The 26,223-nt window shown below is 48.6% G+C and overlaps 1 protein-coding gene across 7 annotated transcripts; it reads left to right on the top strand.

Moving 5' to 3' along the window:
- Window positions 1–1,465: 1,465 nt before the first annotated feature.
- On the top strand, window positions 1,466–22,595 carry NFE2L1 (NFE2 like bZIP transcription factor 1). 7 transcript variants are annotated; one of them, XM_056863391.1, is made up of 5 exons: window positions 1,466–1,998; window positions 17,812–17,994; window positions 19,547–19,636; window positions 20,135–20,287; window positions 21,034–22,595. In XM_056863391.1, exons 1-5 carry the CDS (start codon window positions 1,489–1,491, stop codon window positions 22,348–22,350), a joined length of 2,253 nt encoding a protein of 750 aa, XP_056719369.1. In that variant the 5' UTR covers window positions 1,466–1,488; the 3' UTR covers window positions 22,351–22,595. The 7 variants fall into 7 exon arrangements, with proteins under 7 accessions (XP_056719369.1, XP_056719368.1, XP_056719370.1 ...); XM_056863390.1 differs by having other exon boundaries at window positions 17,779–17,994; XM_056863396.1 differs by lacking the exon at window positions 1,466–1,998 and adding an exon at window positions 15,379–15,577.
- Window positions 22,596–26,223: the final 3,628 nt, after the last annotated feature.

The raw sequence follows: 26,223 nt of genomic DNA, 5'->3' as shown, positions 1-26,223 counted from the left end.
GGGGGGAAACCTGTTTCAGGATCTGTTGAAACCAATATGCATGCAAGCCCTTAGAACTGCAAGTAGTCAGGAGTTCTGTGCCTAATAACTTCAATAATGCGGAAAACCCAAAGTATAGCAGTCAGCCCCTGAATAGAGTTTTAAAAATCCAGGAGGGTGGGCAAAGGTAGACAGGGTCTCTCAGGGCACCACGATGGTATAGGACAGGTATTTGTAACACACAAAGGACCTGGCATTTCCTGGTGTGTGGTAATAATAATTTAGTAGACTTTTAGGCTGCTCTATCCCGACAAGTTGGGCTCAGAGCTGCTTACAACAAGAAGTTTTGAATGGAAAGGGGACTTTAAAGATTTGTTTAGAATCCTGTCGTTGGAGAGAGGTGGGATTTGCCCATCAAGCCACCTTTAAATTGGGAGAAATGTCCGCAAATGTGCCTTGTGTTGTTGAGTAGCTCCCCGGTCCTCTAAAGCCAGAAGCTGACCCCAGCACTTGCCCTCATTGTAAACTGATCAGAAGGTCATGCTGAATGAAAGGCTTCATCAGCATGCTTTGACTACAAGCTGTCAGCAGGTAGAGGAGGCAGGATGGCTGAAGAGGCAGGCAGGCGCCAGTGTTCTTGCAGTGTGGACTGGTTGGCACTGTGCGTCCTGCTGAGTAGTGTAAGGGAAACAGAAAGCAAGGTGGAGGCGATCCAGCAGAAAGGCAAAGCTAGTTTTGCTTTGAACTGAGAATGGAACCCAGTGGGAGCGTTGGGACAACCGTGACCCAAACACAACGTTGGCTTTCTTTGGTGTTGGGTATTTTTGTTTTTTGAGCTGGGTGAAGGCTGTGAAAGATGGGTTCTTTATTCCCCGTAAATGAGGATGAGAGTCAATGCTGAACAGTGTGCAAAGGGTGTGTTTCCAGCCTCTTATCATCTTCATTTGTTTGGTGTGTTTCAGTATCTGACGAAACCTGCAGCAAGCAGTGGAAGTGTCTTTGAACCTTTCCCTGCTTGGGAATCTTGGACTCTAACTGCTCCTTCAGGAAAGCTTCTCAGAGCCGGAGGAGGAAGAGGGAGGGGAAAGAAAGTAAAGCTGCAGCTGTTCCAGCGGACTTGTCCCGTCTTGTAGTCGGTGTGGGAAACAAAGACATAAGGAAGTTGCTGTATGTGGACTCTGTGAGACAGTAAGTCACGTGGGCTTATATGCAACTGCCCCAGCTTGGTTACAAAACAGTTTGTAGCTCTGAGGAGTTAGAGAACACCAGAACCGACAGGAGTTCTGATGAGAGACAGCCTTTTTTGCTTCTGGAGATTTTGAGAACCTTGCGCTGATTCTTTTGGTGGCAACCTGATTGTCCCCCCCTTCTTTTTATTGTAAACTGAGTTAAACACAGTTGTCTTGAGCATTTTAATTCCTTAAACAACTGTGTGGAGAGCTAGCTGGGCAAAGTGTGGCTTATATATATAAAAAAACCCTGCTGCATGCCTTTACTTCTCTTACAGAAATGCTTTCTTTGAAGAAATATTTCACAGAAGGACTCATCCAGTTCACCATTCTCCTCAGCCTGATCGGAGTGAGGGTGGACGTAGATACCTACCTGAACTCGCACCTTCCCCCTCTGCGGGAGATCTTTCTGGGCCAGAGCTCAGCTTACACTCAGACGCAGTTCCACAACCTGCGCAATACTTTAGACGGCTATGTTATCCATCCCAAAAGCGTAGACCTGGACTACTATTTCACAGCTCGCCGGCTTCTTAACCAGGTGAGGGCCCTGGACCGGTTCCAGGTGCCCACCACAGAAGTCAATGCCTGGTTGGTACATCGAGATCCTGAAGGCTCTGTCTCCAGTGCCCAGCCCAGTACGGGCATCGTTCTTGAGAATGGTGGCAGCTTGCAAGATGGAACTGTTCCAGACAATGTGGTGAGGGAAAGTGGAGCAGAGCAAGGCTTTGGCGAAGAGTCGGAAGACTTAGGTGCAGTGGCGCCTCCAATGAATGGAGACTTAACCAAAGAGGTAAGGTGGCTTCACTTTGTGCAGTTTGTGGGCTGGAGTGGTGGGGAGAAGGGGACTGTTGGAAGATTCCGGAGTGACTTTCAGCAGGAAAAACGTTGTGAAGGAGAGTTGTCTGGTTTAACATGCCTCATTGGCTTGGGTGGCAAAGAAGGATTCTAGGAATCCTTTCCTTGGTCAGACGACAACTTGGTGTGTAGTTAAAGCAGTTCTTTTGTTCTCAGCCTTTGGCTTTGCTTTGCAGGCATCTCACTGAATAACATCACCTGTTTAGTTTGCAGCATTGGGTAATCGTCTCATTGCACATACCAAATGAGTGGTGATTTATTCAGCTCTGGATTACTTCCAGAAGATCTTTCTACTTTTTTTTCTTTCTTTCAACACAGTACTAGGTAGGGCAGCTCTGCCCTAGTTTCCAGCTACACCGTGCTTTTATAGTCCCTTCCCTGAGGCTCTGTCCCATAGGGTTTTCTTTGTGAAAGCCCAGTTCTGGTTTGGCTTGTCTGGAGATGTGCTTTGCGGTGGAAACAGAATTCAATTAGTGGGTTTGTTTACATGGGTGCTCTGAAACAGAGAGGGTGGAATGGTCCTGTGGGGGTTCTTCCTGACTGCCCCTTAATCCCTAGCCTCTTGTGTTGAAAGAGGACAGGGTTACAAGACCTAGTGGCTGGGCTGAGGGTTGTTGAAACAGCTGCTGTGGCTGCCTTCCGCTCCTGTCATGTTTTCTCATCCCTGCTATGAACAAAAAATAGGCTAAAGGTTTCAGAGGGTTTGGCTTTGGAAATCTAAAAGTGAAACTTGCTTTGAATGTGGGGTTTTCCCAGCAGCAAGAGTAGGTGGTGGAAAAAGTTGAGAATGAACCAGTGAAATGGGTGTGTGCGTGAGAGAGAAGATGTGTTTAAAAAGACTAATGAAGCAGAATAATGGATCTTTCTTTCCTTTTGTTGGGGGGAAAATAGGAATTCTTACAAGGAGTGGAATGCCACCTATTTGTGTCTTCAGATGTGTGTCTTTTCACACCCCTTGTGTGATTTGAGGGAAGACTATTATAGTCTACAATTTCTCATGCTTGCACATTCTCATCCATAAAATGCCAATATTAATGACCCATTATTGTTGATCACAAGATAGAAAACAATGATAGCCATCTCGAGGTCCTGAGGATGAACAACTTGAAGATCATAAAGCAGTTTTAGGAGAGTTAAGAAGTCTTCTATCAACAGTGGCTTGTCCATGCAGTTTGTGAAAGAGAGAGGTTCAGGAATGCATGTAGTAGTCTGTGTGTAGCTCCTGAAATTCCTGAATGTAGAGAAAACATGCCTAACTGGGTTTTTTATGTCTTGACTCTGAAGACCAACCCTGTATTTGATCACTCTTAAACTTATAAGACCCCCAGGCTTAGGGTATTAGTGGGAGGGGAGGTTACCAATGCCAGAGTATCAAAGTTCAGTTGCTACACATGGCAGTCAGCAGGATTTGACAAGCCACACAGCGACTTTTATTTTGGCGTAGTGTAGATGTTTCTGGCTGAAACTTTAAGCCCCCTCTGGGCCCTGTCTTTTTCCTTGGGTTGCCAGTCACCTGAGACCCAAAGCTGGAGTGGCCATGCCATGAAATGGTTATAATTCTGTAACACTTAGTATGTATACAGCACTTTCCTGAAGTGCTCAGCACCCTTCTTGTTGTCTCTAACCTTTCCTGCGGCAATATGAGGCAGGCCAGTATTATCACCCCATGAGGGCTGAAGTAGATAGCTGCTTTCCTTAGCCTACTCTGTGAGTTTGTCTGAGGTACAGTTTTAACCAGAGGCTTCCCATTCTGTGATGCTCATTATGTTACACCAGCTTTATGTGCTCTCTGTAAAGGTACTGAGAGCACGTAATTCAGGAGCTGGGGTTGGGGGAATAGCTACGCAATTATTTTGCTTGCCGTTTGGCAAAGAGCCGTTCTCGCCTTTGCTCACTCAAGCAGATGATTCAAAAATTCAGATTTGGGTTGCAGAAAACAGTGGAAAATGGGAAGAGTTTATAGATGTCTTGAAACCTGAATAAGTGGATTCTTCTTGCCTCTTCCCAGGCAGGAAGGACAGAAATAAAGGTTGGGAAGGAAGTTCAGTGCTAAATTGGTATGTGTATGCTAGGCTGTTTACTGACACTTTATACCAGGGTCCCCAACCTTTTTGAGCCTGCGGGCACATTTAGAATTCTGACACGACATGGTGAGTGCAGGAACAAAATGGCTGACACAAAATGGCTGACACAGGAGGCAGAGCTTGCCACAAAATAATTGCCGCAGCTTAACTTCACTAACATAGTGCAGATCCTCGTGTTGTGGTGGCAGTTGTTGCCAAAGCAATATTTTTTTAAAAAATCTGTACAGCCAGTCAGAATCTTTGTTGGGCAAAAGCCCTACCTGGCCCCGCCCACTTCCTAAAAACACTTGGCCGGTGCCAAAAAGGTGTCAGAAGGCGCCATGGTGCCCATGGGTGCCACACTGGGTACCTCTGCTGTATATTGTACAGAGTACTCATATAGACGTTTTCTCCTTTGTGTGCCAGTAGTGTTCTTGGTGATGCACATAAAAGAGTGCAATCCCTGCTCACTGCACTTATGGTTGACTTTTAAACAGGGATACAGGGATGCTCAAGAATTGACACTGAGAAGTGAGAATTGGTATGGATGTGCTTGCCATGGGACAACGGGTAAAGCGGAGAATAAACTATTCACTGGTCACCTTAAGCACTGGCTTTGTGCTAGGATTTTCTTCACCCCTGCCCAATATGAGCTTTGTTTTGTTCTGTTGAATGTCTGGCAGGTAAATAGCTCGCCCATTTACTGAAGGACAGACTAAGGGATGTGGTTGTTGGTCCAAATTGTGTTGCAGAGATATGGAACCGCCCTGTGTGGAGTCAGAAGCAATAGACCAGTGATATCGAGCTCATTTGTTACGAGGGTTGCATATGACATAAATGTCATGTGTACCATAAAATTTAATGCCAGGTACCTGAGATACAAACTTTATAGAAGACACAGGCAAAGCCAATTAATGATATTTTTTTTACTTAAAATACGAACATGCTTAACACAATAACGCTCTTGTATTTTATTTAACAGTCTTTGATCATTGACACCTTGGGACTGGGGGGTGGTGGCTGCCTTAATTGGCTCACAGGCCAGATAAAAGCTCTCAAGGGGCCGGATCTGGTCCCCGGGCCTTATATTTCACACCCCTGCAATAGACCATCTAGTGTGATGGTGGCTATATACATTGACAGTGAGTAGGATCTCAGACATAGGTTTTCGCCAGCGCTGCTAAGGAAAGTGCTCTTGTCCTTGTCCGACAGCAGTAGGCTTGATGAGTGTTTGGGCTGTTAATGACAGCCAAACAAGATGACAACAGCAATAGAGACAATGGGCAGGTGGTGCCGTGGTTGAAGTGGTGTGTAGGAAACTTGATTCCAGTCCCTGTAGCTTTGAGGCTCACTGGGTGGTTCACGAAGGCCTCTTTCATCCTGACCCGTCTCACTGAGAGTTTCGGAGCTAAAATGTAAGTCTGGGAAAAATCTGAATTCAGCTGTAAGAAGCTGTGGTGAGGGGAGCATTGGGGTTGAGCTATTGTGGCCCTCTGATTAGCTGCAGAATATATTTGGATCTGGAAGAATCTGGAGTGCGAGTCTTTATCCAGGGATTTACTATGTGGGTTGGGCTTTCTCTTTCCATTTCCCCTACATAAAATAGCCTGTCTTGCCAGGATGGTTATGGAAGTGAACAAAAATGAGACTGTAAAACAGTTGGCACCCTGACCAGGTTAGCCTGGTCTCGTCAGGTCTTGGAAGCTAAGCAGAGTCAGCTGTAGCTGGTATTTGGATGGGAGACCACCAAGGAATACTAGGGTTGTGATATGGAGGCAGGCAATGGCAAACCACCTCCGAATGTCTCAGCTATGACTTGATGGCATTTTCTACCCCCAAAACAGTAGGCAGAATGTGGGAGTCCCTCAGTCACTACAGAAAAAGGTAAAATTGTAGTAGCAATGGCCTGTGGGAATGTTGAGGGAGTAGGACCCGCGACACCACTGTGGGGTTTCAACTCCATATCTAGACATTTTTATCCTGCCCTTTCTCCAAGGAATTCCAGGGGGCGGTGATGGTTCTTTCCCTCCTCCTTTTATCCTCATGACAATTATTTGAGGTCATTTAGGTTGAAAGTGTGTGATTGACAAGGTCCTCTATTCAGCTTTGTAGCTGGTAGGGGATTTGAACCGGATCTCCCAGTTCCAGTCTGCCACTAATGACTGCTATACCACTCTGGCGGTCAGTGAAAGTTGCACATCTGTGAAGATTTTGAAATGACATTCCAAGCTTTGGGCTGCTCCTTTGAGGGGGTGATATAGTGAATGTTGTGCCTCCAAAATAAAAGAGCCAGATATATGCAGGGCGGATATATGCAGGGCAAATGGTGTGAGTTCATTGTGGGCTGATGTCTGAGGGTTTGCAGTCCGGTCTTATCTTCCTAGAACCTCATTCAGTTCCCTGATGCATTGCTGGGTTGAATTTTGTTTTTTTTTAAAGCCCTGTTTCCCAGCATTTGTTCTCTGCCCATCGGATGCAATGAGCCTGCTACAAACCCTAGCCGGCTTAGACTGGATCCACTGCAAGGGAAGAAATTGGGCTAATCCAAGTACCAGATTGCGTAGGAGGTAAGCATTACTGCAGCCCTCAAAGCATTTTTTCCTCCCTCGCCCCAACCCTTGTAAATGCTGTAAAACATTTGCTCTGGGCCTGTGCCCCTTCCTGCGACAAAGAGAGCAGCCCACCCCTGCAGGTGGGGTCCCTCTTGTGTATGAGGTGCTCCCCCTCCCCTTGTCAAAAATTGCAGGTAGCTGTGCTAGCCAGTCGGAAAAAATCCAAAAACAATAGTGCAATACCTTGTAGAGTAATCATAACTGCACTATTGTTATTGTACTAATTGTAATTATCAGTTGATGCTGAAAAAATATACAACCCTACTGTTGGATTGGTCTGTCTTCATATATGTTGGAGACCAGAGTTTACCCATGAATCGTGTATATCAGTGGCAATAAGCGTCTGACCTTTTACTTCACTATATCACAATAGCAGCAAGACCCTGCAGGGCTGGCATGAGAGAAATGTGTGGCTTCCAGGTGTTCTTAAGCTGCTATTCCTCTCTTTTTATAAATTAATATAAGGGAAAGTTGTGGAATTGAAATAGATTGTCATAAAATGGATTATTCATGCACAATAGTGCAAGTATCTATTTCCACTTGCTATTCAAAAGGAGTGAGTGATCCTTGCAAAGCTGGTTTCTCTGTCATGGCATCATGGCAGTAGTTGTTGGTGAATGTGTGGGGTAGGAAGGGTTTCATTCACCCTATGTCTGCTTACCAGCAGTAAATGCTTTCTTCTGCTGCTGCTCTGTTACTTAGAGTTCTTTGTCCATCCCTGTGATAGCTTCAGTCCTTTAACATTTTTTTTTAAAACAGCCCCCTACCACATAATTTGTCTTTTTGTTCTTACTGTAGCCCCAAACTTTACACTTGGCGTGTATATCCACACAGGGTTGCATCTCTCCTGGATCATGAGCAAGATGGTGCTTGCCGATGATGTGGAGCATGGAATATTCTATCAAAGCAAAAATTTGGTTTTGTTTTTCTTTTGCTTGGAAAGCTCTGAAGCACATAAAGGGGATTTTTGAGATGCAGAGGGATAGTTGTGTGTTCTTTGGATGTAGTGTAGAAAGCACGCTGTCATGCGTTTTGCCTTTGAGAAGTAGATGGGGCATTGCATTAGAACCTTCTTCCTGTACTTTGTGTGATCTTATGCTTATGACATTTTAAAAGCATCACAATATTACTATCTGTAATCTGGAGTGCTTGTTTGCTAATACAAGGTAGAATATACACTTTGCTTCTTGGGAACTATGCAATAATATGACAGGAGTTAATTCATTTATGAGTATCAGCTATGCTGTCTTGTTTTGGACATGGCAATTTCCTATATGTGTGAGCTCCATGCTAATGCTCTCCTGTACACTCAGGATACTCTCAACAAGGGCAAGCTGTGTTTTCTCAGGAAGCATGTTGGGGAAGGCACAAGCTTTTGCCAACTCTTCCTTGACATCTATGATTTGTATTCAGTTAGCCTACCGAGTTCTGACTTCTGCTGCCTCTCCTAGACCCTATTTCAACAGAAGCTTGATGGGCGACTGTTGGTATCCCTACTTCCCATCCTTGTGAAACTTGAGAGAAGGGTGTAGGGACTAGAGCTTGTCTAAAAATTGTCCTTACCTGCCTCCTGTTCTGCTTGTACACTGAGGCACTCCTGTATATACTTGGGCTAAGCCTTGACTCAGATTAAGTCTTAGATGGTTGTTACTGTCTGTACCCCTCAACTGGAGACTGAGGCCAACCAGGGTGGGGTAGGAAATAGTTGGTATTTTTATTTGCTTGTTATCTTTTCATCCTGTCCTTCCTCTATGGCAGGGGTGAGGAACCTTTTTTCTGCCAAGGGCCATTTGGATATTTATGACATCATTTGCGGGCCATACAAAATTATCAACTTTAAAATTAGCCTGCTATATTTGGTCAAACATTTAGCCAAGAGGCACCACTGGAGATGGCTTGAAGTGTCTGCCACGTAGAGAGACTTGCTTTTGAGCTCTGCCGTCCCCAGCTGGGCCCAAGAGATTCAGGCAGGGCAGCATCCATCTGAGCTGGAGATAAGCCAGGACCCATGAAGGGCCAGACCAAATGATTTCGCGGGCCTTATACGGCCCCTGGGCCTGACGTTCCCCACCCCTGCTCTGTGGAGTTCATGGCAGTGTGTGTTATTCTCCCTCCTCCATTGTATCCTGTGAGGTAGGTTAGGCAGAGTGTGTGTCAGGTCCAAGATCATCCAGTGAGCTTCATGGCCAGAAAAGGGGTATGAATCTGGGTCTCCCTATTCCTAATCTAACACCTGGTCATCCTTGGAACAGCCCTGTAAATTAGGGCAGTATGACTACTATTCCTCTATTACAAATGAGAAGTTGAGCCAGAAAGTGGCTTGTTTAAGACCACTGAGTGGGTTCATGGTTAAAGTCAGAGTTGAGCCCAGGACTTCCAACTCATGCCCTCAACATTTATTCCTCCGCCTCAAAATGCTGTTAATGATTCTTTTCCCCTTGGTATCCAAGGTTCAAGAAATTCTGTCCTAGACAGGCCATTTAACCTGGATAAACCTTTTGGTCTTTAACGCAGTGTCATCACATTGCAAATGAAGCTCCTCTTGTTGGAAATCTGTATGGTGGAAATGCACCAGAATAAAAGGAAAGTGTGTTAAATCCTGTGCATATGCTTTTATGAACATTCTCCACTGTGTAGTGGAGGTTTATCATATTTCCTATAGAATAGTTGTGCAGCAGAACCACTGCTCTGTTGGTTGCAGTGGGGACTAGGGACGTAAATTTTCAGTGGGAACTGCTTTTTGTTTTAAAAATGTTCTGCCTGCAGAACTATGCAGAGAGCCTCTGGCTGTCCTATCACCTGCCTCGGCTGTTGTCAATACTTGATTCTCAGCTCTGCCCTGGAATGAGGCCCATCTGGAGCTGCCTTTAGTTGCCCTGACCCAAATGGCCCCAAATGACATGGGCAAAGTACTTTTCTCAGGGTAATTGTATGTTCATAACATGCGTACTGTCTTCCATATTCCTTCTGCTGGTCCCTGGTATGTACCTGTTTTTCATCCTTGCATTTCTGCTTGCGCACTCCAGAGCCTTTCTGTTGAGCTTGCTGCCTGCCTGGTCTGGTATGTCCCCAGTCCTGATTCCACAACACCTGATCCTAAAAGAGCTCTGTATTTTACATGTACTTATCTCACCATGGCTAGCCCCTGTGGATCCAGTCTTTTCTTGGGTCCTGTAGACTGCTAGTGACCAGTCCTAAATTACACACTTCTAACTCCTACCCTGACCTGGATGGCCCAGGCTAGCCTAATCTCATCAGCTCTCAGAAGCTAAGCAGGGTCAGCCCTGGTTAGTATTTGGATGGGAGACCACCAAGGAATTCCAGGGTTGCTGTGCAGAGGAAGGCACTAGCAAACCACCTCTGTTAGTCCCTTGCCATGAAAACCCCAAAAAGGGGTCGCCATAAGTCGGCTGCGACTTGACGGCACTTTACACACACACAACTGAAGTCAGTGGGCTAAGAAGGGTGTACCTTTGCTAAGGACTGGTTCCCCATAGCTGCTGCAAACTGGTATCCTTCCTCTGGCAAGAGGTGGGAATCAGGTGGGTCTGGCTTGTGTTCAAGAGTCAGTAGTCTTGATGCCCATCATCCCGTGGGGCAATGCTGCTAGGGTCGCCTGGGTTTGCTTTTGACGCCTCTCGGTATCTTTCCTGCTTCTGGTTTAGATCTGGTGTAGCTTGCTCTTCTAGAAAGACCTGCTTGATGGATTATGATGTCCTCGCAGTATTTCCACAACAAGGGGATAAAAATAAATGCCCAGCTCAGTCAACATGTGATGAGAGTTGCCAGAGTTGGTATTATCCCACTGTGACCTGTCCCACCCCCAGTCTGTCAGTACGCTGGCAGCATATGGAGAAGATCTCCTTACTCTTTGCTGTGTCTCTTCTCTTCTCTCCTCCCCCGCCCCTGCCATGCCCAGCGCAGAGGAGGTTGTTGTCGTTCAGGCAATGGCTGTAAACATGGGCCAGCTGAGAACATAATGTTTCCCTCAAACCTTAACAGGTGAGAGGTAATGGGAAGGGGTTTCTCCCCACACACACAATCTGATGGTCAGTAGAGTTACGTGAGCTGTTTCAGTTTGTGGACAGAGATTTTAAGGCCGCTGACTATCCTGCTGAACCCAGACACCCTAGAGAGCTATTTTATAAGGCTAGGCTGCGTCGAGGCCACTTCTGTAAAATAGGACAGTGTTAAGCAGAGGGGAAACCTCAGTGGCATGGAGCAGTATATTGTCTTACTAGGAGACAATATACTAGTATACCAAAGACAGCACAGCAAGCCAAATAATCACAGGTATCTAATATGAAAAATCACAAAATCAAACTTAAATAACCATTACATCTATGTCTCACATCTATGTCTCACATATATTGAATCTAGCATAATTATCTCACATAGTGCATGTTTATTAGATACCTGTGATTATTTGGCTTGCTATGCTGTCTTTGATATACTAGTATATTGTCTCAGCACAAGGTTCTTACTAGGAGACAGGCAGCTTCTTCAGAAGAGTATTTTAAAAGGTTCATTTTTAAAAGAAACCTGCTGCCTGCTAGTGAGAATTCTAGGCAACCTCTTCTGATGTTTTGTGTATCTGTTTTTCATTGCTTTTTTTTTTGTTTCGTTGGTGTTCTCCACTCTCACCCCCTCTTGCTGTACAAAGTAGGATCTTGGCCTGACAGGTGTATCAGTTGGGCTCTTTACTCTGCTTGAGGTTTTTGGCTCTAATTTTGATACTTCTGGGGTTCTCTTTATTTCAACTTGATTTATGGCCTGCCCAGACACGAGGGCTCAAGTTGGATTACCTGCGCGGACACACAGATAAAATCGATCTGAACCCCTTAAAGGGTTTCTTTAAAATTCCAAATGCTCTCTTCCATAGGAAGACCATGTGCTCTGTAATAATGTGAGACTAACACATGTGTCTTTTTCACCACATATATGTATGTAACACAGCAACTGGGACTTCAGCCAGTGCAGGATCAGTGCCCCCCAAAAGGGGTTTGCAGAGCTCTCCTCTGAGAGGGAAGGCCTTAGAAGATGACAGATTCTGGTCAGAGACATGGTCTAAGAGCATTCGAAGATAGGTTCTTGTCAGCTAGTTTGCCCAGACAAGGTAAGGGGGCTAGGCAACTCTCATGCCTTCTTTAGAAAGTTTCGCACAGTTTGACTAGTTGAGAAACACTGGCTCCCACAAACCTTTGGCCCTTATCTTTGCTCTGACATCCACAGGGTGCTGCTAACACTTCTCTCTAGTCTCTGAATCCATCGCCTCATTTCTGTGATAGTGCCCCCCCTGCAACTTCTACAAATGAATGGCTGAGGTTGGGAGGGCTTGAAAAGTCTAGACTAAATATTCAGAACTGTTCAGTGGACAGTAAAAGGAATGATATGTTTAAATTGGCCTTATAGGTACAGTGTTTGGGGGCGTTGCTTTTTGTTTGAACAACAGGGAGCAAATCCTACCTCCATATATGCTCCAGACTGACCTGAACCTCTCTCCTAGTGCCTTCCCCACAATTCCCATGGGAATCTTTTTGCGGACAAACCAGTTGCACCTGCATGCCTGAAAATGGGCACCAGGAAGCAAATATGTGCCCAGCCTAGAAGGTGGGCAGCTTAAGCATCCTGTAGTGCTTCCTGAGGAAGGGAGTATTTAATGCTTTAAATGGCACCTGGACATACAACTCTGACGAGAGTTCTCAATGGTGAAATAAAGCGGACTGCCACAGCTGTCAGCTTCCATTCCAGATGTCCTCCTAGTCTCACTATGATTGCTTGTTTTTGTATGGCAGGTTTTGGGGTATGGAGGTGTAGGTGGCCAGTTTGATCTCAGCTGATTGAAAAGCCAGTTCTTGACTTCTGTCAGGCTTTGGTCCCATCTTGTAGGATTGCCTTCAAATCCGTATGTTTATGTATTTAGATATTTATACCACACTTCACCCCCCCCCCCGTGGGGACCCAAAGCAGCTTATAATGTCATTCTCCCCTCTTCCATTGTGTCCTCACAGCAGCAACCTTATGATAATAAGTTAGGCTGAGAGAGAGAGACTGACTGGCCTGAGGTCTTCCAGCAAGCTTCTGTGGCAGAGTGGGGATTTGAACCTGGGTCTCCCAGATCCTAGTCAATCACTGTAACCATTACACCACACTGTAATTGTGTGACTAACCAGAACAGAGTCCTGGTACAGTAACATCCAGATCTGTTTAAGTTCTTGGGTTATCCATATCCAACTTTCTGACCCCGTCATTCCCAGTTAGGTAACTGTATAATAAGGTGCAAAGTAAATTAACTCTCTCCTTAAAAAGGTTTGCTTCAATTCCTTGTCACTCTTTCAGCGAGAAACTTCCCACTGCCAATTTGTTGATTGCTAGTCTTGATTTGGTTAATGTGTTTTCATGAATACTATTGGATTTTTAAAAAAGTCCCATATAGCAGCCCCATGTGGTGTTCTCTAGGCTCTGGCTGCGCAGTGAGTAGAGTGGTCGGAGTCAGCTCACTGTATGACTGGTCCCTAAAGATAAGGAGTTTTCCATGGGGATTTTGCACGGACAGCTGCAGAATGGGGGTAACAGCATGCATCTGATTTCCAGGTTTGCTGTAAACATTCTTGTGATAAATCTGAAGTATCCCTCTCTCCTGTGTAGAATATTGCTGATTGCTTGCAGAAGGTGGTGTTAGATCAATGAGCATTTTACACACCTCTGGTTTCTTGAAATGCTAGAGCAAACTTTGTGTGTATAGGGTTGAAGAAATCCCAGGTGCTTGGTTGCACTGGAACCCAAAAATATGGTGCCGGCAACAATACTTAGGAATTTTGCATTTCTCTGCTAGCCCTGTGATGGGATGAGGGGGGAAAATCTGCCTGGGAACTGGAGATACTTTTCCGAGTCATGTTAGGGAATGCTAATCTATTTTGTGGATGTATTGCTCTTGAATTACACCTTTTTCTGCATAAAATGCCACAGCAAACCAAATGCCTGTCTTTTCCGTCTGCAAAGGTAGTCCTGCCAAAGTGACCTGGTAAAATTTCAGTGCGGGGTGGAAGGGGTGGGGGGAGAGAGAGAGATCACTTCAAGCAGTTTGCAAGAGTCAAATGCTTGGTATTCCAATATCCTGTCTAGGATTTTGCCTGTTACTCCTTGGTAAAACGCAGTGGAGACCTTAAGCAAAATAAGCAATTAGAGTTAGAAGTAGATTTGTTGCATGTGTCCAGGTTGCACAGTTTTCTTCATTTGCAATTCTTAAGCATTTCTTTGGCCCCTTCTTACCTTCCTTCCCTAACAGTGCAGGTAAAAGTTAGCAAAGCATGTGGATTACCATTAACTGGATTACCATCAATTTTTAACATGCATATGAACACCTCTAGATAATCTGCTCTTCATACATCTTTGGTCCATCAGCAGTCACTCCATCCCAATGCCAAAGAAATAACCAGGGAGGTCTCATGGTTAAGTCACTGCTTGTGCTTCCCCTTCTCTTGTGCAAAGAAAATTATTTTTTTTGCTCCCAGTGATCTTGCGCAGGCCTTTGGGTCTGACTCCCCTCCTCCCCAGTCTTTCACCCCACAAACTCTCAGGGGGAAGCCCATTATTTTGTGCCTACCTTGAAAGCAGTCCAGGTTGCTCTCAGGGTAGCAGTTCTGTGTGTTTTTGTCTCCTGCTTGCTGGTGGGATGGAGGTGGGAGAAGCCATTCCCACTCCTGCTTTCTGTCCCCCCCACCATCCAGTTCCTTAGCCGAACTGTTCCTGGTGCTTTGGCCCCTGAAGCTCAAATTCCTAGTGGCAGAAGCTGAAAAGTTCCTGATGAGTTGCTTTCCCCCCCCCCCTTCTGTTCAGGATATGAAGTCTGACCTTCCATGCCTCCCCTTCCAGTTTCCCTTACCACTTCAGAAAAGCAGACCGTAATCTGGGTTGATGGCGGAGAGAGGATTGCATGTAACCTCTGGGGAAAGGGGCCAATATTGTGGGCAGGGGTGCTGTCTGCAGGGGCTTATTCTGCTATGCAATGCTGCAGAGGTGGGGAGGATGAGGGGGAGCATGTCGGCAGTCCTTTTATTCTTTCCAGCGCTCCTCTTGCGCCGTCGCAGGCGTCTCTGCCTGGCTTGGGTGGGGCATCCTGGCGTGGGAGCTTCTCAAGGAGACAGAGGCCCACATGCTGCTGCTGCTGCAGCTCCCAGGGCGACCTGGGCGGGGTCGAAGCAGGGAGAAGCGATTGGCTCTCCTCTTCGCCTCTTAGGTGACGGGCGCAAGGAGGAGCCCTTTCCCTGCATCCTCGTTAGGGACCCGAGGCATGGGATTGGCTCTTGTTGCATCCTAGGTAACCGGCACAGGGCGGAGCCTGGCTTCCTCTGCATCCTCCGCGGTGACCTGGGGGAGGGGATTGGCTCCGGCTGCAGCCTAGGTAACAGGCGTGTGTGTGTGGGGGTGTTGTCTCAGTCTCGCTGCAGCCTCAGCACGGCACATGGGGTGGGGATTCCATCTCTGCAGCTTGGGCATCGAGCAGGGGGTGGGGATTCGCCGGAACTCCTCTCTAAGAGACAAGCCAAGGAGAGCAGAGGATTGGATCTCATGCTTGGGAGTGGGGGAGGGCTGGCTCTAGCACAGCACCTGTGGGTCACATGCTGGTGAGGAAGGGAGGGGGGCTTCCAAACAACTCAGGGGCAGCTGGCAAGCCTGCCAAAAAAAAAAAAAAAAGCACAGCTGCTAACTGAAACTGGAGATGTCTGTCCGGCACCCTGCCTGGGTCACCCAGCTCTGCCTGCCTGGAATCTGCGCTCTACATAGACCATGATCTGGGTGGACAGCTCTGGGAGCGGCAGCTGGGGACATGAGAAAGGTATCCCTTCCTTTTAACCCTTTTCACGCCTGTTAATGCTTGCCTGTCAACTAGCTTTAGGTGAAACCAGGCCAGGTCTCTCCCAGCAGATACCGGGACCCCACAGGGTCTGCAGCGAGCCAGGATGTGTGACACCTTGATGAGGACTGGTGGACTGAGAAGGAAAGTGGGAAGCGGTGACTGAAATAGGCACAGTCCTTCAGTTCTGGAGGTTTCTTGGTGGGGACATCCAGGTTCTGAGGCAGTAGTGTACAGAGGATGTGTGTGTGCCAAGAGAGTCCTGGGGCAGCAATTCCCATGCAGAAGCTTAGGATAGGTGAATACATAGAAAAAGAAAATGTACTATGGAGGAGGTGGGGTGGCGCTGAGGGGAAATTTGATCCCTGTAGGCATCCTGGCCCATTACACCATGGAAGATGGGACGGGCAGAGGTGGGTACCTTGCAGAGTCTGTGGAAGGGGATGCAGGCAATCTTTCCCATTCCCGTCATATTATCCCAAGACGTAAGTGGTCTGTAAGTAACTTTACAAAGCTTCCCTCTGGATCAGAGTCCTTAATCTGAATGGGTATTTTTGATTTTTGATGAGGAGCAAGTGCAGAAGGGCGGGGAGGGAGGCAAAACAGGTAAAGATGCCATTCTGGATCAGGTATCTGACGGGTGAAAGCTTTGGTGTCTTATGAGATTGGGGGGGGATGATATACATAATCATTAGTTAATGTGGTTGAATATTGGCAGGGGGAGGATAATCCAGGCAAGTGTTGAGCCCAGTTAGGCCATGAAATAACAGTTGTTTCTTGGGGGATGGAGTTGCTGTCGGCTCAGGTCAGAAAAGGAGAGCCGTGAAGATTTGTAGAAAAAGCTGTTGGCAGCCCTGAAATACTTGGACCACCGCTTGAGGTCAGCAGCAGGGTTGACTCATTCAGGGTAGAGGTGTTAATTTTCCTATCTACCAATACCATTTAGAATTACGCATCTGTCTCTGCCCCAAAACCTAATCGTAACACTGCCGTGACGCAAGTTCGTAGTCTGGAACAGGGAGCACTTGATCTTGCCTGAGAAAACAGGGGTAATGGATTAAAATAGGTACATTTGACAAGCCCGAGTCCTTTTCCTTCCTCTTTCTGATGTAGAAATAGGAGGACGTGGGGCGGGGGGGGGAGGAGAAGAGGAGATGGTAGGTGGTTTTCCATGGGAAGTCGATGGGTGGAGTCCCAAGTTCAGACTGCCTGTGACACTTGACTGCAGGTTTTCTCGTAGCACTAAATAACTGTTGGCAGTTCCAGGACTGGGCCTGGATGAAAGGAACACGCTCCTGCAGTTCATGAATAAATATAGCCTGCCTGTCAGGGTGGGTGGGTGGGATGAGGGTGGATCAGCCCTTGGGAGAGGCCTGTCCTGCAGAGGAAGAATTTGCAGGATGTTGCGGGGATGCCTGGGATGGGTAAGGGCTGATCACCACTTTGCAGTTCAGAGAAGGCAGGTTTTGTTTTTTTAAGGGTGGTTCAGTTGAAAGGGCTGGCTAAGACGGAGGCGGCTCTGCCGTCTGGAGCCTCCGAGCTGGCAAGGCACAGCACGCATGGCAAGCCGGGCTCTCAAGTTGCATCAGGTGGCTGGAAATGCAGAGATTCCCCACCCCTTTATGCAAATGCCCAGAATGGCACCACAGGCTGATGCAAGCCCGCTATGGAGCAGCAATCCGGAATGACAATTGGCCCTCCCCCCTCCCTCCCTCGCCAGCCAGCCGTCTGAACAGTTAAAGCTGCAGACTCCCTCCTGCCTGGGCCGAAAGAGCACTGCTGCGTAGCATGGGCCGCCGGGAGGAGACGGCTCTGTGGCTGTTCATGGAGTTTGCGGTCTGTGCCCCGGAGCAGCCTCTTTGCAGAGCCGCCCCTGGCCAGCTCCCAGTGCCAAATGGCTATAGGTGGGGGGAAGGTGCCAGGAGCCCCACGGCAATGGGTGTGGTCAAGGGAAAGAGCGAGGAAGGTGGGGCACCCCCCTGCTCTGAAGGAAGGCTGGCACTTGGAGGTGAGTAGGGTCAAATGGTGGCAAAGGCTGAAGCTGTTTTGATGCTTTGGGTGATGGTTATACTAGAGTGGGGGGGCAGCCTTCAGGGAAGGGGGCTTCTGAGCAAGGGGGAGCTGAGTGCTGAAGAAAAGTTTCCCTCCCCCCCTTCCCTTCCCTCCCTTCCCTTCCCTTTTAGGACATTGATTTAATTGACATCCTGTGGAGACAGGATATCGACCTTGGAGCCGGGCGTGAGATTTTTGACTACAGCCACCGCCAGAAGGAGAACGACGTGGACAAAGAAGCCAGCGACGGGCAGGAGCATGGGGATGGCTGGAGGAGCCGAGAGGGCGACGTCGCCGACAGGGCCCTGCTAGTGGATGGCGAGACAGGGGAGAGCTTCCCTGCACAGGTGAAAAACAAAACAAAACCACCCCACCCTTGGTCGGGCGTGGCCGTTTTTCTCATGTTGGGGCTTGGCCTCGCTTTAACTGCCCAATGGGAGAGCGGAGAAATCTGCAGCTCCCTCCAATTGGTTGCCTGCTTTGGCTGGCCTTGGAGCAAAAGAAGCTTTTCTCAAGGGGAAAAGGGAGGGCATCTAGTGATGCTCGGGACTACGCTCCCATCTCAAGCTGAGCCCTCAAGAGCACAAGTCCTGAAGCCGCTGTCCAGAGAGCAGGCAGGGCAGCTTCTCCCAGTTTGTGCTGGTTTCGGGTGCATGGTGGCTGTGCTGTTCGGTGCCTTGGATGAAGGCCTCTGTGACCATGTCCCCTTACAGTGTTTTCAGCAGACACCCTTAGTTCCTTCTGGGGTTCAGCTCTAGTCCCATATCTTTCCCCCAGTGTTCTGGCTTCCTCTCCCCTCTGAGAATTAGGCTGCCTCCCATTCCTTTTTTCCAACAACAAAACTCTTAAATGTCTTTTATTAGTCAAACTTTATTCCAGCTTTTTGGCACCTTGATCCTTTAGAGTGGGCTTTGGTGACCCCTTCAGAACACACCAGAATTCTCTGGACATGGGTGGTTTTGAGAGCATGTTGCCAGGCCTCGCTGTGCCTGGATCTCTTGACCATCTTCAGCCAGTGGGCAAGATGCCTGACCCAGCACCAGCTGCCGTGTTACCTGCACATGTTGGTGGTGGCGGTTGCTGGCAGCTGAGGCAGGGCCTCTGGTGTGGCAGGCTGGGGTGTGAGCAGGCCTGCCCCCTAGCTGATGGGCACTTTGTGGAAGCTGCCAACATGATGCAAAGAGTGTTGTTTGTCCTGGGGAGACCCAGCTTCAAATCGCCACTCTAGTGAAGCTGGCTGGGTGAGCTTGAGTCATTCATATTCTCTCTCTCTTTCAGCCTAATCCATCTTACATGGTGGTTGTGAGGGTGCAATGGGGGGGGACTGCGTGTGTCACCTTGCGCTCACTGGAAGAAAGGCAAGATCTCGGTCTTTCTGCTTGTGGCGTACCCCTGTTCTCCACCAAGGGAGTTCACATCTAAATGAATTCTGATTACAGCACTCGAGTGCTTGCCAGAGGGTTGTTTTTTTTGGGGGGGGGGGGAGATATGGCCAGGGAAGCCTGAGCCCGAAGGAGGCATTTGGGTGTAATTGGAGCAAGGAAGAAGCCCAGGGTGCTGAGGGTGGGGTTAGAATCCTGTTTGTGGGGCTGAGTGGACACCTGCTTGTTCCAAAGATGAGGTGTTAGCAAACGGAGCATCCCGAGCCACAGGCCGGCCTAGATCATTGGTCTCGGTTATGACTCAGATGGGCTGCACTGGCAGTCACTTTTTTTTTTTAAGTTAACACTGATGGAAGATGGACAGTAACACACAAAAGAAATTAAGTGGGTCCCATGTTGCAGGCTGGGGTGGAAGGCGGTCCCAAGCCTGAAAGGCCAGACTTCACTGGGGCAGAGGGTCCTCCTGGCTGGTCTGCAGTGAGCTAAAACAGCTGCTGAATGCTTTGCTGCCTTCCAGGTGCCTGGTGTGGAGGACCAGACAGCCTTGTCTTTGGAGGAGTGCCTTAGGCTGCTGGAGGCCACATTTCCCTTTGGAGAGAATTCGGAGGTGGGTGTGCTTTGACCTTTGGAGATGGGCAGGTGAATCGTTTTGGTCGTTTCTGCAGGACTTTGCAGTTTCTAAAGGGATTGGAGTATCCCCTTCCTTGTGTCCTTGCAATAACCTTGGGAGGAGGGTGGGGGACTGTTCAAGGTCACTTAGCGATTTGAACATGGGTTGGCTGCAGCTAAACCCAATGTTTCATCTGTCATACGTTGCTGTGCTTTTGCAGGCTTCATTGGGAGAGCTTTCCTAAACGGAGGGAAAAAAGCTTGCTGCTTCATGAAGCACAGGGCCTGATAGATTAACAGGGACAGGAGGCCGTGGTGCCTGCTTCCCCCAACCCCTCACAAATGCTTTAAAACCCTTTGTAAGTAGGAATGACTGCCCCAGTCAGAGAACTGGAGCCCATAAAGCTCATTCCGGAAAAGGAGCCTGGGCTGGCCGTCACTGACTTGGCTTTCATGGCCACACTCCCAAGGTGAGCAAACTCTGCTTTGTTTTCAGTTTCCAGCTGCAGATGCCCCCAGCCTGACCGAAGCTGTGCCTAGTGAGAGCGGGCAATCTGCTGGGCTCCTGTCACCTCTTCTGGCAGAGACAGAGTTGCCCTTTGATCTGGAGCAGCAGTGGCAGGACCTCATGTCTATCATGGAAACACAGGTGAGGATGGCCGGCCTGCCTCTCTCCATGTTTTGCATATTCTGGACCCCCTGCTGCTTCCTCTCCAATACCCCTGTCGTGCTTGTACCTACATCATGTAAGGAATGCAGCTCTGGGTGTTACTCCAGCAGTCTTCTCGAGCGGAATATGCTGTCGAACATGCCTTTCTCGCCCACTTTTCCTTGGCTTCCTGGTCGGGAGGAAGGCTTGAGCCCATAGCAGCACCGCTCAGGTTGACAAACAAAGCAGCTGGTAACTGTGCTGTGCTACTTGGATCGTTCTTCCTTTTGGAGGATCCAGAGTACCATCACAAACCCCTGACTGGGGAGCTGAGATACCGGGCTTTTCCTGGGTCCACATTTATTGGTCACTGAAGACTAATGAACCACACTTATTGTGCTGAGAGTACTTTTGCATATGTTGACACAATTTTAATAACAAAGAGCGCACTGTATAAAAGACGCTGGAAATACCTTTGTAAGCCACAAAATCTCACGTCTGTCAGAGGTTCCTCCAGATCATGGTGTGAGATGAGATCACAATGACCTTTTATTTTAACGTCTGGCATGATGGAGATTCCCAAGGAACTCAAAAAACAATGTGTTTAGAATTTGGGATGCTAAGGTTTTCTGTTGGGATTCCTTGGGGAGGGGGCAGCTTTCATTGTGTGCCTGCTTCTGTCTGTCCTGGATGGATGTGGCGTAGGGCAAGAGAGACATCTGAAAGAATCTCTGTTCCCTTTGCAGGGTATGGAGGTCAACAGCACAGCGGCTGTGGAGAACTTGTACAACAGCACAGGCGGAGACATCCTGACAGCCAATTACAGCCTTGCGCCTTCCACCCCCATCAATCAGAATGTCAGCCTGCATCAGGCGTCACTGGGCAGCTGCACCCAGGACTTCCCTTCCCTGTTTAGCCCTGAGATCGAGAGCCCTTTGCTGGCTGGCAGTTCGGCTTTGCTGCAGCTGGTCCCCGACAACTCCACCGGCTTCAGCTCCACTTTCGGCTCCACCAACCTGAGTGGGATCTTTTTCCCTTCTCAGTTGAACAACACTGCAAACGAGACGTCTGGGCCTGACCTTCCGGATCCTCTCGGAGGGCTCCTGGATGAAGCCATGCTCGATGAGATTAGCTTGATGGATCTGGCTATTGAAGAAGGCTTCAACCCAGGGCAGGCCTCCCGCCTGGAGGAGGAGTTTGATTCCGACTCGGGGCTCTCCTTGGACTCAAGCCACAGCCCTGCCTCTCTCAGCAGCTCGGAAGCCTCCTCCTCGTCTTCTTCTGCCTCTTCCTCCTTTTCTGAGGAAGGTGCCGTAGGCTACAACTCAGACTCTGAAAACGTGGACTTTGAGGAGACAGAAGGGGCTGTTGGGTACCAGCCAGAGTACAGCAAGTTTTGTCGCATGAGCTACCAGAACCCTTCCCAGCTGCATTACCTGCCTTACCTAGAGCACGTGGGTCACAACCACACCTACAACATGGCCCCCAGGACCTTAGAAACAGATGAGCCCGAGCCAGCCAGTGTGGGAAAGAAGAGCGCCAAGGAGAAGCAGGCGGACTTCCTGGACAAGCAGATGAGCAGGGACGAGCACCGAGCCCGGGCCATGAAGATCCCATTCCCCAATGAGAAGATCATCAACCTGCCTGTAGAAGAATTCAATGAGCTCCTGTCCAAGTACCAGCTGAGCGAGGCCCAGCTGAGCCTCATCCGGGACATCCGGAGGCGGGGGAAGAACAAGATGGCTGCCCAGAACTGTCGCAAGAGAAAGCTGGACACTATCCTCAACCTGGAAAGGGACGTGGAGGACTTGCAGAGGGACAAGTCGAAGCTGCTCAGGGAGAAGGTGGAGTTCCTCAGGTCTCTCCGCCAGATGAAGCAAAAGGTGCAGAGCCTCTACCAGGAGGTGTTTGGCCGCCTGCGTGACGAGAATGGCCAGCCCTATTCCCCCAGTCAGTATGCCCTGCAGTACGCCAGTGACGGCAGCATGATCCTAATACCGCGCTCCTTGGCTGACCAGCAGGGCAGGCGGCAAGAGAGGAAACAGAAGGACAGGCGGAAGTGAGGGGTGGCGATGCTCAGCAGGGGAGTTCGAAACTCACTGAAACTACATCTCAAGAAGGGCTGAGCCCAGAAGAAGCTTGAAGGAACTTTCACGCCCTTCTTATCCAATATATCTTCTCAAAACCATGATAGCTGCCAGTCAGTGTATACGAGCAGACTGCAGGGCGGGGGGGCCGACAAGTCTGGAGGGGGCAAAATGGCAAAGCATGTTGGGAAAGACCTGCACCCCCAGCAGCCTGGAACCCGTTGTGGGGGGTGGGGAAGATAGCTGGCATAACGTGTATGTGGGGAGGGGGTGAATCTCAGTGGAGGGTGGAAAAGTTGAGTTGTCACAGCTGGGATTTGTTTTAAGATAAGGGTGGGAACCAGTTTTTTGTGGACAGATGAAGCAGGCTTAAGAGAGCATTTTGTTTTCTTTGAACTTCCCCAAGGTACCTGGGGTTCCCCCACCCCGTACCTGTTTTTTGACATCAGTTGAGTGCAATTTAAAAACACAATTTTATCCCACAATTAGCCAGCATCCCTTCCTTAGTTCTGGGGAGTGGGGAGGGAAAGCAGCTGGAAAATATTAACTTGGGTTTGGTTACGGGGTGGTTTCTTATCCCCTTTGAGTGTGGGACAAAGTGAGAGGCTTCCATTCAATAAGTGAACCAGTACAGCCTTTTCTAGAGGCCTTTTAGCACCTGCCATAAATGTTGGAAGGCTGGGACGGGTTAATAGAACAGCAAAGGTGATACATCTTCCCATTAAACACTCACCAAGCATGTCAGCGCCCACAGGGAGAAGCCAGCATGGGTGCTGGGTCCCACCCTCTCGAGATGCATCAAGCAAGATGGCACTAGTAAACTGCATGCTCCAGCATGCCATCTTTTCCACTGATTGTCTTGAAGGAACTACTTTGGGGGACGAGGAGGATTGCAGAGGGGCCATGTGTGATCATCACCATTGAGTCTACAGCACAAAAGGGTCTGGTTCCCCTCAAGTGGGCTTGCGGCATGGGAGAAAATTGCCCTCTCAATGGCAAGGCCCTTTCTCCAAGGGTAGTTGGGTTTCAATGAATAGTTTTAGTGCAACCTACACTCTTCTCTCCCCACCCTTTCGCACTGTAGACTGATCTTGTAGCATACTTGTAGGAAAGCAAGGGAAATGCTGTCTCCCTGTCCCATATGACCAAGCCTGCTGAAGTTCCTTACTTTTTTTTTTTTGCCATAAAGAGAGACTTTGATTCCACAGCTGGCTTCCCTTTGGGGGGGGGTGTCATTCCAACCACCCCTCCCCCTCTTCTTAAAGAATAAGGCAAAGGGTGTGAGGGTAGTGCCTTGAACACGGCTGGCCTCAAGCTTCGAGGCCATCCTTGAAGCTGTTAAAAACTTGCAGTATAGCACAGCTGGTAGTATTACTGACCTGACCAGCACCTTGAGGAGCTTAAATGGCGTCGGGTTTTTCTCCCCAGCCAGTCAGTCCTGTGTATGTGATGGGCGTGTGAAGGTGTAGCACTGAAATGGGCATCCTTCAGAGGGGCAGGAGGGGGTGGTTATGACTGTTTATCCGGCAACGGGCAAATGCGGCAACCTGAGGCTCCATGCTCTTGCCTTCTTCAGGCCAAGGTTTTGTGGAGAGAAAGCATGGGGGGAGGCGGGAACAGTTGAGCCTCTTGTGGCTGCAAGGTGTGTGACAGCATGAAAAACTTGAAGCACAAAATGCGTCAGCTGCGGTTGGGGATTTAGCTGGTTGCTTCGGATGGAGCCCTGATGTGTGCATGTGTTAATTTATTCTTTTTTTTCCTTTTAGAGATTTTTATTTTGAATGGTTTCTGTGATATGTTGGGGGAGAGGAGAGAGTGAGCGAGCACAGGACAAAAAATAAAATAAAAAAAGCTTATTCACTATTTGAGCACCATTGTGCGTGTGGTTTTTTCCCCTCTTTAATGGAGCTGTCCTGCAAGCTAGACAGTAATACGACTATTTGCTGACCTATCTCTGTTGCTTACGCTTTGCTGTAATTCTGTTCTTATTCCAGACCCTATAGGAAATGGTCACAAGGCTTCAAGTAGGAATCAGCTTCACTGGTAGCTGTAATAAATAAAGACTTCTGTGTAACTCTGCCCCTGCTTTCTGGGGGCAGCAATGTGCTATTTGATTTTTTTCCCTTCCCTGGAAGGAGTTACAGGGGTGGCATACGTGATTGCTTGCATCTCTCACTGTTATCCTTGCACCAGTGCTGTGAGGAAGCTTTAATGGTGGAGCAGCTGGCTTTTAGTCTGCTTGAGCAAAGGAGCCACCAAGCAAAATTCAGGACTAAGTGGCCATTTGGTACTAGATGAGCCAGCGTGGTGCAGTGTTTAAGAGCAGTGGAGTCTGGTCTGGAGAACCAGGTTTGATTCCCCACTCCTCTACATGAGTGGCTGAGGCTAATCTAGTGAACTAGATTTATTTCCCCACTCCTACACACAAAGCCGGCTGGGTGACCTTGGGCTAGTCACATTCTCTCAGCCCCACCCACCTCACAGGGCGTCTGTTGTGAGGAGGGGAAGGGAAGGTGGCTGTAAACCGGCTTGACTCTCCCTTAAGAGAAAGTTGGCATATAAAAACCAACTCTTCTTCTAGATGATCTGCAGCACACTCACCCCCTCCTCCCACTACACAACCAACTCCTTCAAGACCAGAGGGGAGGATAGTCTTAAGGTACATGAAAGTACATATGGTGTGCACTTGATTTAACATACGTGCACTGAGTAATTCTCATGCTACCTTCAATACATGTTATTTATTCCCATTAGGTCATGTCTTTCTCCCCCAATGGGAGATAAGTTAAACTGAGTGCGAATGGCCTGAGGCCATGCAGCAAACTTCCATGCAATGGGGCATTTGAACCCGGGCTACCGGTTCCCTAGTCTGACACTGCCATCCCTATACATTACATTTCCCACTCTGAAGGAAGGCCATCTTGATCTTTGGGTGTTTCTCGCCCATTGCTAGGGGTAGGCAGGACTAAACTAACAACATCCTGTCTCCTGGCGAGGAACACCTCCCCTTCCAGTTCTTCTCCTGCCTTTGCTGGGGTGAGAGAGTTACAACCATAGCTGCTGCCTAGGTCTAGTGAAATTAGGTTAGAATAGATTCTTTTCCTTACCTTGCCGTATCCAATTGTTTTTCCTCCCTACCCTCCCTCTTGTTTGGGTACGTTTGTTTTTTAAATTTAAGCTCCCGGCTCTGCCGACCATCAGCTGAGCCGCGGGAGAAACAGCTAAGCCGTGGGAAAGACGCGGCAAACAAAATGGCTGCCGGAGAAGCTGCATCGGAGGACATCAAGCTCCTTTCTGATGCAGATCAAGAATTAGCCTTAAAATCGGCTCCCGCCATTAGCCGCCCTGGCGGACTATTGGAGAGGGAGACCGGAAAGTTGTTGCCGCCATCTACTTCAGCTGGAAAATTGCTGAAGAAAAACAAGTCTAATGGCAGGGAAAAAGGCGGTAGCCACAAGCGCCAGCTTAAGCAGAGTTCCACTTTGATCTCTAAGGTCCCCGACGGATCCTCTGCTGCGCCTTTGGATGTGGAGCCCAGGATACCTACAGAGGGTAAAGTAACCCACCCTTCTGGGGAAGGGGGATCCCCCAAGAAAACAGAGTTGCACTTACCTGTAACTGCTGTTCATCTAGTGGTCTTCTGTGCAGGCACACACGGGAACTGCGCTTGCGCAGGCCAGCCGCAGAGATCTTCTAGCAAGCTTTTAGCGAGGTATAGCTCTTTGAGAGTGCTCATCCCCCTCCCCTCGCTCCGTGTCCAAGCCCAACGGCTCTTCCCGCCCAAAAGGACACGTGACGAGGGGGAGGGGCAGCGCTCTTCCCTCAGTTCTCGCCGCCGTGGAGAAGTTA

The sequence above is a fragment of the Euleptes europaea genome, chromosome 18 (assembly GCF_029931775.1).
Source record: "Euleptes europaea isolate rEulEur1 chromosome 18, rEulEur1.hap1, whole genome shotgun sequence".
Classification (NCBI taxonomy): Eukaryota; Metazoa; Chordata; class Lepidosauria; order Squamata; family Sphaerodactylidae; genus Euleptes; species Euleptes europaea.
Note: the sequence above shows the minus strand (reverse complement) of the source record. Positions and strands in the feature narration are given on the sequence as shown.